Source organism: Catharus ustulatus, chromosome 25 (genome assembly GCF_009819885.2).
Source record: "Catharus ustulatus isolate bCatUst1 chromosome 25, bCatUst1.pri.v2, whole genome shotgun sequence".
Classification (NCBI taxonomy): domain Eukaryota; kingdom Metazoa; phylum Chordata; class Aves; order Passeriformes; family Turdidae; genus Catharus; species Catharus ustulatus.
The window spans coordinates 4790057-4803260 of record NC_046245.1 but is presented as its reverse complement, the minus strand read 5'-3'; the positions used below and the strand labels follow the sequence as shown (position 1 = coordinate 4803260).

The 13204-nt window shown below is 50.5% G+C and overlaps 2 protein-coding genes across 2 annotated transcripts in view; both read left to right on the top strand.

The window, feature by feature from the left end:
• Positions 1 to 4584, top strand: part of C25H6orf89 (chromosome 25 C6orf89 homolog) — a 23947-nt gene extending 19363 nt beyond the window's left edge. Inside the window, exon 8 of the mRNA XM_033080192.2 lies at positions 208 to 4584. Coding sequence (XP_032936083.1) covers positions 208 to 293 — 86 coding nt within the window. The 3' untranslated portion in view covers positions 294 to 4584. The remainder of the gene's footprint in view (positions 1 to 207) is intronic.
• On the top strand, positions 4185 to 13204 carry LOC117007210 (peptidase inhibitor 16-like). The gene is made up of 7 exons (XM_033080193.2): positions 4185 to 4264; positions 4866 to 5152; positions 8247 to 8484; positions 9714 to 9920; positions 10592 to 10701; positions 10976 to 11064; positions 11972 to 13204. The coding sequence occupies exons 3-7, from the start codon at positions 8332 to 8334 to the stop codon at positions 12070 to 12072; spliced, it is 660 nt and encodes a 219-aa protein (XP_032936084.1). The 5' UTR covers positions 4185 to 4264; positions 4866 to 5152; positions 8247 to 8331; the 3' UTR covers positions 12073 to 13204.

Below are 13204 nucleotides of genomic sequence, written 5' to 3'. Positions count from 1 at the left end.
CTCCTGGGCTGGAACACCCAGCACTGGGGTAGCAGGGGATGCTCCAAGCTGAGCAGTGTGGGTACACAATGAATATTCCAAGCCCAGTGCCCACTGAGGGAAGTGTCTTTCCAAAGAGCTCCAGCATGACCACATCCCTTTGTGGGAGATGGGAGCGCTCATTAAGGATGGACTCATCTAACAGCCTCTCCATTGCCTCTTCCCAAGGTTATGCCAGCACAGATCACTGGACAATGAGCTTCATGGCCAGAGGGACAGAGCCAGCAGTGATTTGTGATGGAGCTGCCAGTTAAGGATGGTGAGGTGTTCCCAGAGCTGTTCCCAGGACAAGAAGACTTTCAGCTTTGAAGCCAAGGCAACGTCTTGAGAGGAGCGAGCCGGGGCAACCGGGGCAGGCGGCTTTGCCACCCTGCATGTTTACAGTGTTTAAAAATGACTATTTTCCTGACCCTTGAGGTAATCCTTTGCCTTTCCTCAAATGTATTTTGGGAGAAGCTCAAGCTATTTATGACCCTCTCTGTCCCCTCAGGTAAGCCCTGGGTTTTCAGCAAAAGGTTTTTTTTTACCAGGAGCAGCAGATGGATTTCTCAGGATGAGATTCACCTTGTGTTCTTTGTGGATTATGGCACTTCTGAAACTTCCTGGGGGGTTTGGGAGTGGATGGGGTGTGTGACATTTCTGTGTACATTCCTCCTGAGGAGGAAGCTTTGAGCCTGTGTAGTCAGGCCAGTTCTATAAAGGGAATGAATTGGTGATGTGTCCCAGCTCTCCCTCACGTCCACAGCTGTGTGAGCCCTGCAGAGCTGATCTTGGCTCCTGCCTCTTTGCTGGGCAGAGCCTTGAGCCTGAGGGCAGAAACTCTCACCCACTGCATCCTTCTTGTACCAAAAGAATCCCTTCAGGCCTCTCTGTTTTGTGATCACCCTTCTGCAACTCTCTGTCAGCAGGTTGTGAGTCAAATGGTAATTGTGCTTTTCTTCACCACCACTTCCTTTCTTGCAAAAAGACCATGGTTTAGTGTGGTGCTGGCAGTGCAGGAGTTCTGGATGGAGCTGGGGCTGGGAGAGAGCAGCTCTGTCCAGCTTTCACCTCAGACACCAAGGGCTGCACAGCTGTTCTCAGCTGCTCCTTGTTTTGGAAGGCACTGCCTGCGTTCCCAGCCCACGGTACCTCTGGGAGCACCTGAAACCTCCCTCTTCCCTGGCATATTTTTACATTGACTCGTTCCAGATCTGGAACTCTTTCTTCAGAATGAACGTTGGTTTTTCCTGGGTCCTTTCCAAGCTGCCTTTGCGTGTTTCCTGCTGCTGGAGCAGCTCTGTCTCCAGTGCCCTGAGAGGGGCTCGGGTTCGGTGTTTGCGGCCCGCGGATGCTCCGGTCCCTTCCAAGTCTGATCCTTTGGGTCTGATCCCACTGCTGAAGATCATTTACAGATGTGTCAGGCTGAACTCATAGGCCAGGGCTGGAGTTCAGGACATATTCTCACACTTGTTAATATGGAGTTGGGAGGGGTTTTGGTTGACAGTGAGTTAACGCTGTTCTCAGGAGCAGGACCCTTTTTCTCTGTAAATATTTTAGGTACATGTAAAAATGACAGACTGGGAAAATGTCTGTCCAGCCTTTGTTTTTGAGGAGAATGGGAGCAAACATTGTGCTAATCTGATTAGGAGCTGACAAAAGCTGCCAAGTGGGATGACCAAGTCTGGCTCCTGTACAAGAATAAGGCAGAGGACACTTCCTGCTCCAAAGAATTAAGTCTGAGGCCTTGACACTACAAACATTTCTATGCATAACCCTTGTGTTTCTCCTGTCAAAACAATGAGAACAAGCCCAGCACCTGTGTCAGTCTGTGCATGGCCCTCAGTGCTGGACACACACCAGATCTAGTAGAACCAAAGGGGGAGAGTCTGGCTCTCTCAGGATGGAAAAGGACTAATATAATCTATTACAAAGTATTAAAGGGAATTGGACTAATAAAACTTCCATTAGTATTCTCACTGCTTGGAGTGTATTTCACACTCATGACACTACATTCAATCTTGAACATGCCAAGACATACACACACACACACACACACACACACACACCACTCCCCTCCCTCCTCTTAACGCCTGGGTCTTAGTTAATGGAAATTTGGGAGTTCAGTGATGGCAGAATTAGGGCCTCATTAGTGACTGTTGCTATTTACACTTTGGCAGCTTCTCAAATCAAATTCAAAGGCTGACAAGGTTACTTTGCCTCTTACTGGTTTTGTATCTGACCCATTTTTGTAAAGCATTTGCTCAAAGATGCTGCTGGAGCCATTCTTGCTGAGGTTGGTGACACTGTCACTGCTAAGTGTCCTTGACTGTAACTTGTAAAAGAGCTGCGGAGACAATTCCCAAGTGTCTATGAAATGCCTGGATTTTGAGAGTCACACTTAAGCCATTGTGGCTGTCTGGCTCTTTCGGGAAGAAGCAGAGAAAATGGATCTATTTACAGTCGCTGTTTGGACTGGGAGGAGGAGGGGGAGGAAGGGGCAGGTTTGTGCCTGTTTAGCAGAAGTGTTCTCACGTAGTGCTTCTCCTTTCCTCGAAGAGTTGCAGCTGGTTGGACAGGAGCTGTGAGTCTGGCCTGTTTGCAGAGCAGCCTTCCAAGTGCACTTTATGGGCTCTGCATAAGTTTCCAGCTCTGTCTCAGCGATCCATTGCATATGTCCCAGCCTCGCTCCCTTCGGAGTTTACATCATTTGTTTTCAAGCTCTCCGGTATATTTTCTCTTCCTCTTCCAAAAGCTGTAAGGAATTAGCTGCTAAACTAAAACAGGAGGGCAGTTCTCCTGCTGATAAAGAGCCGATTTTGGCTGAAGTGCAGAGCCCCAGTCTGCAGCACAGCTTCCAGAGCAGCTCCTGTCTCCAGCTGCCAGAGGAGTGGTGCTCACACCTTCCACATCCCAGGGCTGGTGGGAAACCTGAAGGTGAGGCCACAATGGCAAAACTGGGATGGCCAAAGGGAGGTTTTGATTCCTTTACTGCAGTTAAGCCCTGGTCATCTTCCACATCCAGAGCTCCAGCTTCACAGAGTCTCTGGAAAGGCTGCAGGACTTCCCTAGAGAGCTTGATGGGGGGAACAGGGCTGTTCCTGCAGCTATTGGGGTTTCACAGCCATGATCAGATGTGTCACAGAGGGGGTGTCCCACCGTGGTCTCCCTCACCTCAGCTTCCTTTTTGCACTCTCTCTGCTGGTTTGGACAATCTCCCACTCCCCCTCTGCCCAGCTCACACAGGTTCCCATCAACACGTTTTAAAATCCCTTTGTGTGCTTGAGAGCTCATTGCCTGTGAGCTGGGAGATGGATTCCTCTTCTCCCCACATCCCAAAGGCTGCAAAGCTGCTCTGAAATCACCAGAAATCGGTACTACCCACGAGCCCAGTGGGCAGAGGTGAGGAGGGGTCACCTCTGCACTTGCCAGGCTGGAAGGACAGGCTGTCCCTGTCAGCTGGGCAGGAGCATCGTGGTTTAAAGCTGCTCCCCAAAGCAGGGGTCACTGACCAGTGCTGTCAGTCAGTCCTGAACTCAGGGTAACTGAAAGGAGGAGAAAGGATTATTATGATTTACTTCAGTACCAGGAAATCAACGGCCCCCAAGGGAGCCAAGCTGGCAGTTTCTATTGATTCTTTCTCTTTTTTTTTTTTCCTTTTTTTGTTCCTTTTCATTTTTTTCCCTGCCCACTGTTATTGCACACATTGATTCCCCTGAGGGGTCCCTTTGCAAGGCCCTGGAGAGCTTTGAGTCAGATTTCCCGTGAGTCTCCAGACTTCAGCTTCTCCCACCAAGCCTGTTTTTGTAATGTTCTGGAGGAGAAGCTGGTTTGTCTGGGCTGGATCAAAGCACCTCCCTTGTGCTCCAGCAGCAACAGGAGAGCATCTCTTGGTAGAGATGTGAGCTCTGTAAACACCAGTGTCTCAGAAAAGGGGATCCTTCTGTCCTGAGCCCCTCTTGTTCCCTCCCTCCAGGGGGAAGTTTCCCTTCCAACAGCCCAGTCCCAGGTCCATGTTCAGCCCTGTGGCCCCCAGAACTGAACAGTGCCTGGGGTGAGGCCATTTCAGTGGGTGCACAAAGAGCTTTTGCTTCCTGCAAACCAAACTTTCTCCTCTTGGTAAATTTTATAGGTATCCTCCTCTTCAGGAACCTCCTCCCTGTCAAGGGCAGATTTAGTGTCCTGCTGAGTTAGACAAGGGAGATACTGGACTTCCCTTTGCTTTGGAGATTCAAACAAATGGCAGGTGATTTATTTTTAGCATTATCTCCTTGTCTTGGGGAGGGGAGCCACATTCTGAAGGCTCAGAGGTGCTGAGAAGTGAAGCTATATATGCATAAAGACTGTTTCAATGCTGAACACTAAATTCAGTGATGGATTAAAAAAAAAGAATGTGAATATGCACTTAATGCAGAATTTTATGGATGGTCCTAATTTAATATATTGCAAACTTTGTAAATACTTGGGAAAAGCCTGTAAAGTATGTAAATAAATGAGATTTGTATGTAAGAAGAATAAAAAAAGTTTTTAATTTTTGCAATTAAATACAAGTGTTAATGACCCTTTTCCCTTTTCCTCATTTTTGTTTTAATGTTGCATTTCAGCTATTGAGGGGTTATTTAACCTTTTTTAGGTCACTTTTTTCTAAGAGAAGTGTAATTATAAATGAAAACTCAGAACACTTTGTTAGAAAAATGTCATAAGAAAGACTGTGTGCAAAAGGAGTAGTTTGGGAGATGTTCTGTGGGTTTTACCCTGGTTCTCTGAACAAAGCTGATACAACAGCTCTGCTGTCCCTCCTTTCTTTTCTTCCCAGTAACAATCTTCATCTTTCCTTCAATATTCAGTTGATTTTAGCCAAACTTTGAGGCGTGGAAGATGACAAACTGCTCCAGAGCTCATAAATCCGGGTGAGCAGGGAGAAGAGAGAGCTCCTGTCACTGCCCCACCAGTGCAGAGCCTGCTCAGACACCACAGCCCCGCTGGAGCCCCCGAGACGTGAGTCAGTGGAAGCCCAGGCTTGGTCACTTGTGTGCTGCAGAGTGGGGCCTCCCTGGAGCCTGCAGGCTGGAGCAGACCCTGGCAGGTGTTGGTGTGTGGCTCCTGTCCCCGTGCAGAGGCTGCTGCTCCCTGGGTGAGCAGAAGGAAAGCTGCATTCCACATTACCCTGTCAGTGCAGAGCCCCTGGTCTGCTAATTCAACCAGCCCTGAGGGCAGACACACACTCTCAGCTCTCCTGTTTGGGGCAATTTCAGCTCTGTGCCCTGTTCTTCCTCTCCTGATGGTTCAGGGAAGAGGCATCAACCCTCTGCTTGCCCCCCATTCCCAGCACAGACACGGGGCTGGCCCAGGTGGGCTCTGCCTCTGGGGAGTTGCTGTGCTGCAAACTGCTCCCAGCAATCGAATCTTGCTACCTTTGTTTCTAAGGCAGCTGCATTCCAGGGATAGAGGAGGATCTCTGTGAAAACAGCTTTGCTGGCTGCTGTGGGATTGTTGTCACAGACTGTGGGTGACACTGTGATGGGTAGGAAGTTGATGAGGTTTTCTGTGGGCAGCTGGAAGTAGCTTCAGGGTTGCAGGTCCTGGTTCTCTTGGGGAACTTCAACCATCCTGGTATTTGTTGGGGAGATAATACAGGCTGGAAGTCCAGGAAGCTCCTGCAGCTCATTGAAAATAACTTTTTGATACAAGTGGTGGAGGAGCCAAGGAGGAGAGGTGTGTTTATGGACCTTGTACTACCAAAGCAGGAGGGACTGGTTGAAGGTGGGAAGATTGGGGAACACCTTGCCTGTAGTGACCCATGTTATGGTGAAACTCAGGATCCTGCATGGGGAAGCAAAGCAGTAGCAGAGCTACATCCCTGATTTTCCAGAGAGCCAATTCCACCTTTCCAAAGACCTACTTAGAAAAATCCCATGGAATAGGGCTTTAGAAGGGAAGGGGCCCCAAGAATATTGGTCAATGTTCAAGACCAGTGTATCCCCATGATGCAGAAATCAAGCAAAGGGGGCAGGAAACCTTCATGGAAGAGCAGGGAGGTTCTAGCAATTCTCAAATGGAAGAAAGAAGTGTATGGGATGTTGGAAAAGGGACAGGTACATGAGAGATGTATAGGAACATCTTTGGGTATGCAAGGATGCAATGAGGAAGGGCTCAGTCCACTTGGAATTGAGTCTGGCAAGGGATATCAAGAACAAGAATGGCTTCTCCAAGTTCATCATCAGCAAAAGGAAGATCAGGGAAAATGCTGCTAAATTCAGTGGGTGTCCTGGGCATGGAAGACAGAGAAGGTGAAATTACTCAACACCTTCTTTGCTTCAGTCTTTACTGCTGAGAGCACCTCTCAGGAATCCCAGACGCTGGCAGTAAGAGATGAAGGATGGACAAAGGAAAACTTCCCCTTGGTCACGGAAAATTGAGAGAGATCAGCCATGCAGACTTAACACCCATAAATCCATGGTGGGATGCACCCACAGGTGCTGAGGGAGCTGGCAGAGGTTGCTGCTTAGCCACTCTTCATTATCTTTCAAAAACCCTGGAGAACAAGAGCGCTGCCCAATGATTGGAGAAAGGCCAATGTTAACTCCTGTCTTCAGAAAGGACAAGAAGGAGGGTCTGGGAAACTCCCAGCCAGTCAGCCTCACTTTCATCCCTGTAAAAGTGATGGAACAGCTCACTTTGAAGATCATTACCAAGCACCTGAAAGCAAACAAGGTTATTGGGAGTGGTCAGCATGGATTCACCAAGAGGAAATCCTGCTTGACCAATCTGATGCCTTCTATGATGGCACAGCAGGATGGCTTGATGAGAGGAGAGCAGTGGGTGGTGTCTACCTTGACTTCAGCAAGGTTTTTGACACTGTGTACCATAACATCCCCTTGGATAATGTGAGTTGGATGAATGGACAAGAGGTGGATCAAGAACTGGCTCAATGGCTGAGCTCAGAGGGTTAAGGGCAGAGCAGAATCCAGCTGGAGGCCTGTAGTCAGTGGCATTCCCCAGGGATCAGTACTGGGTCCAGTCTTACCCAGTTTGTTTATGAACAGCCTGGATGAAGGGATAGAATGGACCCTGAGCAGGTTTGGTGATGATGCAGAGCTGGGGGAGTGGCTGATCCCCCTGAAGGCTGGGCTGCATTCAGAGGGACTGGACAGGCTGCAGAGCTGGATGGAGAGAAACCTAATGAGGTTCAACAGGGGCAAGGCAGGTCCTGCACCTGGGGAGGGATAACCCCAGGTACCAGCACAGGCTGGGGGTGACCTGCTGGAGAGCAACTCTGCAGAGAAGGACCAGAGAAGGTCCATGAGTTACCATGGAGCCAGCGGTGTGCCCTGGGACCAGGAGGGACAATGGGATCCTGGTTAGTCTGGAGAAGAGAAGAGAAGAGAAGAGAAGAGAAGAGAAGAGAAGAGAAGAGAAGAGAAGAGAAGAGAAGAGAAGAGAAGAGAAGAGAAGAGAAGAGAAGAGAAGAGAAGAGAAGAGAAGAGAAGAGAAGAGAAGAGAAGAGAAGAGAAGAGAAGAGAAGAGAAGAGAAGAGAAGAGAAGAGAAGAGAAGAGAAGAGAAGAGAAGAGAAGAGAAGAGAAGAGAAGAGAAGAGAAGAGAAGAGAAGAGAAGAGAAGAATGAGAGGAGATCTCATCAATCTGTATAAATATATCCAGGAGACATCAGAGGATGGTGTCAGACTCTTTTTAGAGGTGCCAAGCAACAGGACAAGGAGCAAAGGCCATAAACTCAAAACACAAGAAGTTCCACCTCAAGACAAGAAAAATCTTCATCCTATGGAGGGTGGCAGAGCACTGGAACAGGTGCCCAGAGAGTTATGGAGTCCCTTACTCTGGAGACATCCCAAACCCAGCAGACTGTGTTCCTGTGTCACCTGTTCCAGGTGATCTTGCAGAGGGGTTGGACTGGATGATATCCAGAGGGCCCTTCCAAGCCCAGCTATTCTGGGATTCTGTGATTTTGAGAAAACGGACACGAAGTGGAAGAGGGGACCCATAACTGAATCCTGAGGGGATGGCTGAGGTTTGGAGCAGCAGAGGTTTGGATGAAGAATGCCAGTCCAGGGATTTAGGGTTCAGGCACGGGGTCTGTCCGAGGAGTGACCCTGTGTGTTTATTGGAACCAGCCCCAATGCAGCCTATCCATCAATGCCGATATGTGACACGGGTGTGTCCCACGTGGCTCCAAAACTCTAATAAATACATTTCCTCCCCAATCTTCAAGCTGTTGGGTGTTCCTGGCTCTTGGGAGGTGCTTTAAATCTGACTGCCAGAGCCGTGGGCTGCTGAGAGCAGAAGCTGCCTGCACGATGCTGAGCTCAGGTCTTCCTCCCCTGCTCCTGGTGCTCTCCATGCTGGAGCTGAGCTGGTCCCTGAGTGATGAAGAAAAGAAGATCATTGTGGATGAGCATAATAAATATCGCTCCCAGGTCTCTCCTCCTGCCAGGGTTATGAAGAAGATGGTAAGTGGCTTTTATTACAGAGGAATTTTGGGGTGTTTGTGTGGTCCTAGGCTCGATCTTAATGCAAGGAGGGATGGGGGTGTTCCTTAGGGGAGGCAGAGCAGCTCTCACGTAGGGTTACAAGTAGGTGTCAGTGGAGGGGTTCCCTAAAGTGCCTCTAAAGGGAAGAGTTCTCTTTATCTTTGGAGTTGTCTTTGATCATTTCCTGGAAGCTCCTAAGTGTGATGTGAGTCCCCAGATGCTCTTGCTGAGAGTGATGAGCTCTCAGTCACACGAGTGCCTGCTGGAGCTCCCTGTGATGGCAGGAAGGGCAGGTGAGGCCCTGCCATGAGCAGGTGCCACGAGCTGGAGACTTTGCCATGGCTTTGCCAAGAGCTGGTGGGGGAATCCTGCTGTGTGGGACATCACACAGTGCTCTGTGTTTGCATCAACTTCAAACATGTCAGTCAAGTCTGTCAGTTATCTGGGCCCATCAGTGTCCCACTCCTCCCCGTGCCTTGTGCAGGGCTGCCTTGGACATGAGGGATCCCTTGTTTTGCTTGAGGAAATTGAGTCAGGTCCCACATCACACGTGGCTGCAGTGGGAGCAGAACCAAGCTCTAGAGCTGGTGCTGCTTTTTGTCTTGTTCAGACTCTTGATTTGATTAAAAGTTGGCTATCAAGTTTTGTCGTGCACCACATGTGATTTTTCCTCACTGTTTACAAATCTTGGGGAGGAGGACAGCTGTTTATCCTGGAAAGTTGGAGCCCTTTCCTCCTTGGGTCACAGTGTTCTTGGAGGACACCTCACCAAAGTTGCCCAGGCTGAGTAAAGCCTTTGTGAGCTGGTAAATGGGAGCTTAACAACCAAACAAAGCCAAAAGTTAAATTCAGGGAGAAGAGGCCTGACCAGTGACTGCAGACTCACAGGGACAGAGCCAGAACCCTCAGCACTGTGATGGTTTCTCCAGAGTGAGTTGAGGATGCTCCATGATGGTGTCAGGGGAGCTCCAGGAGAGGTTGTGAGAGTTGTGTTACTGCCCTGACCTTCTCCTCTTTCACCCATAACCCAAGGCTTGTGCTGGGACTGACCCCAGAGCTCCCCTCTCCTGAGGGCTGTGTTGAGTAGGGGGTTGATTTTTCCTCATGAATGTGGAAACTGCAGAGAGTGCAGGGCCCTTGGTAAGTGCCTTGCTCCTGTTGGAGAGCCCAGTGTCCCTCTCTGTGTGCTGACACCGAGCTCCTTTCAGACCTGGGACACAGACCTGGAGATTACTGCTCAAAACCATGCAAGGGATTGCAACTGGATCCGGAACGGGGGCGGGAAGAACCTCTTTGCTACCACTTCAACCCTGGATGTAAAACTGGCCATTGAAGCATGGAACAGGGAGAGGGAATTCTACAACTTCAGCACATCTGAGTGTGACCCTGGGAGGACATGTGATGACTACATCCAGGTACCAGCTGCTGGGGTGGAGGGGCTGTTGGGACAGGAGCTGTACCAGTGCCTCAGCTCCTCCCAAAATCTTTGCAAAAGGACAGGGAAGTAGGTGGGATTCACAATGACAGAGGCAGACTTGGCATGGCAGCCTTTTGGAGAAGATCTTTTTTGAGGCAAGCTCTGCAGCCCTTTTATTTGGCTGCTAGGCAGAACTCAGTGCCAGCTTGTCTTGGGTAGAAGGATGAGGTCTGAGTGTTTCTTACACTTGGGTGGGAACAAGGAGGAAAAGAGATAGTGGTAGTAAGTATGGTGGATGGAGGGATGGATGGATGGATGGATGGATGGATGGAGGGATGGATGATGGATGGAGAGATGGAGGGATGGATGGATGGAGGGATGGATGGAGGGATGGATGGAGGGATGAATGGTTGGTTCCAAGACCAAAGCAGAGATGGTGTTGCTCTGCCTGGGTAGACTATGTGGTAGGAAAGTTTTGGTACTGCAATATATGACCTTGGGAAGGTGGTTCAGACAGGGGAAAGAGGGGACTGAATTCCAAAGCAACACGGGGATGTGGGATCTGGGGCACAGACTGGGAGAGAAGAAAGATGTTGGAGCAGTCTTTAAGGCCAGGGGAGAGACTGCCTTCCCCCAATCCCCCCACCTTCAACCCTGACTTTGCCTTAGGTGATCTGGGCAGAAACAACTCACATTGGCTGTGAGAGCAGTCCTTGTAAGAAGGTGGAGGGAGACAAAACAGAGAATGTACAGCTGCTTGTTTGCATCTATTTTCCCAGGTAAGTTCCAGGCCCCAATGCCCATGCCCTGCTATGTTCTGAGGGGGTGAGGGATGAGCTCCATGGAGTTCTCTGCCCTGGCTTTGGCTGCCTTGGGGTCAGGCTGGTGATTAAACGGCCCTGACAGGCCGTGGCAGGAGATCAAGAGCTGTTTTCTACATTCATCTCCAGTTCTGCCTTGGCTGGGATATCCCAGCTGAATCAGCCCCCTCTCTGGGATGGGTGTTTCCCCCTTTCCTCACATCTTCTTTATCTAGGCATTTTCTGCTTTCAGGAGTAATATAAAGGACAAAATGCCCTACTGGGAAGGACCCCCCTGTACAAAATGTCCCCCGGGCACAGTCTGTGTGAACAACCTGTGTGGTGAGTGAGCAGAGCCGTGCATGGCCCTGGAGGGGTGGCTGGGACTGAGACCCTGGGCTGGGTCTGAGCTCTGAACCCTCCTGGAGCTGCCAGAAGCCCTTGAACTGCAGTTCCAGGGCTGGACCATGAGACAGGACGACTGCCTTAAGATAAGGAGGGGCTGGTACCCTGTTAGGCAGCATTTTTGCCCCTTGCATGGCAGGAGGTTGTGAGGGACATGAGGTGTGTCCAGGTTGGGAACCCCAGAGTGGGGGATGGCCCAGAGTGACCTGAGAGGGGTCAGCTGCTGTTTCAGCCCCTCCCTGGTTTCTGCTGGTCCTGCTCAGGGCAGGGATCTGCTGAGGTGAGCCAGCCCTAACCCACTGCACTTTTCATCTCTGCATCTCTTTCATCCATCCCAACAGCCCTGCCAAAACTCACAGCAAAACCAGAGCCCACAGTACCAGAGGCCACCCTAACCACAGCCAAGCCACCATCCAAAATCTCAATTCCAACCACAGCCAAGCCACCACCCACAGCCACACTGCCAAACACAGCCAAGCCCAAAGCCCCAACACTCTGACCCACCACAAGAGCCAAACCCAAACCTGCCAGCACACTCCCAACAACAACCCCAGCCAGGCCAAAATCCACAACACCAAAACCCACAACAACTGTGGCTAAGCCAATATCTGCTGCTACAACAAAAACATGTGCCACAATGGCAAAGACACAACTGAAAACTGCCACAACCACGCAGGCAGAGCGAAAGACCAGATACTGCTGGGGCAACCAGGATCACTCTTTCCTTTGAAGACATGTTAGAGCCATTTCCAGAGGTAGAGGCAGGATCTGGAGAGGCTCTTAGCTCCTTCACTAAACAGGATCTTCTCCTCTAACTGCATGTTTTCTTCTTCCCTGGACACAGAAAAACTGGACCAGATAAGTGCTGCTCCACCCAAAGGTACCTGCTTGGGGCTTTCACTCTTCCTCCTGCCCAGTGCCATCCTGCTGGACCTTCTGCTCTGAAGGCTCTTCCTCAGCTGTCCCTGCACCCCTCAGCAAGGCTTTTGTCAGCACTGGTTGTTCCACAGCCCTGGTAGGCTCAGGAGACTCCTTGGACAATTCCCACTCTCCCTCCTTGCGCTGCCTTCTCTGCTGCAGCCCCGGCGAGACAAGGGCAGTCCTGGGGGAGCTTTGTCCCCTTCCTGAGGAGGCCTGAGGGCAGGAGGGTATTTGCCATCATGCTGGTGACCTTGGATGCTTCTCCTTTTCCCTGGCTTCTGTTCCATTTCCAGGCTGGAAGTGTTGAGCTCTCCCCACCCACATTCCCATGTGGCCGCAGGCCCCAGCACAGCGTGACCTGGGGACAGCAGGGTGACCTGGGGACAATGACACATGGGGGTTGATTTGGTGTTTGTAGATGAGGCATGGTGGTTGGCCTTGGTGTTTGTCAGGATGAGTTTCCAGCAGAAATGCCCTTTTCCCTCCCCATGTGCTTCTTTCAGTTCTGGACAAGTTTTACCTCTTTCCCTTCTTGTCCAAACAGAGTGGCTGTTTTGAGGATTTCTGTTTCCTCCTGGTTCTGGTGTAGCTCTGGCCAGTGCTACCCAGCTGTTCCCCCCTCTCCTCCTCACACTGCAGCAATTGCCTCCTCCCTCTCTCCTCCTCCCTCTCTCTTGCTCTCTGGCACATGTCCCATTCCTCAGTTACTCCAATGCCACAGATTTATTTTACGCCTGTGCCTGCACCTGTGTGCACGCACACAAGAGAAACCTTCAGAGCTGAGAGAGGCCATCAGCTCCTTCATGTAGCTTTTCCCTGCATGGCTCCATTTGTTGCATAATTTCAGTGTATTTAAATTTAAATACAGATCCTGCTTTATGTGTAACTTGTGTTTGTGTGGTGAAGGAGAACACAGGAGTCCCCAGGTGTGTTGGTACAATCTGAGCTCCAGAGATACAAGGGATGCTGTTACAGGTCACTGTTTGCTCTGCTGCCGGCAGCACCAGCTGTCCTGCAGGAACCCAGCTGGCCTGGGGTGCTCTGAGGTCACTGGCCAGTCCAGCCCAGCCAGGCAGTGACCAGCAGATGGCACTGGGAGAGGCACCGCTGAGAACTGGGCAGCTCAGCTCGCCCTGCACTCCCTGCCCGCAGTTCG

Excerpts from the sequence above, each read along its gene's own strand:
- LOC117007210 (XM_033080193.2), top strand. The coding sequence starts at position 8,332 with ATGCTGAGCTCAGGTCTTCCTCCCCTGCTCCTGGTGCTCTCCATGCTG. Across the intron at positions 8,485-9,713 it reads CCAGGGTTATGAAGAAGATG|ACCTGGGACACAGACCTGGA; the intron begins GTAAGTGGCTTT and ends AGCTCCTTTCAG. Across the intron at positions 10,702-10,975 it reads GTTTGCATCTATTTTCCCAG|GAGTAATATAAAGGACAAAA; the intron begins GTAAGTTCCAGG and ends TTCTGCTTTCAG.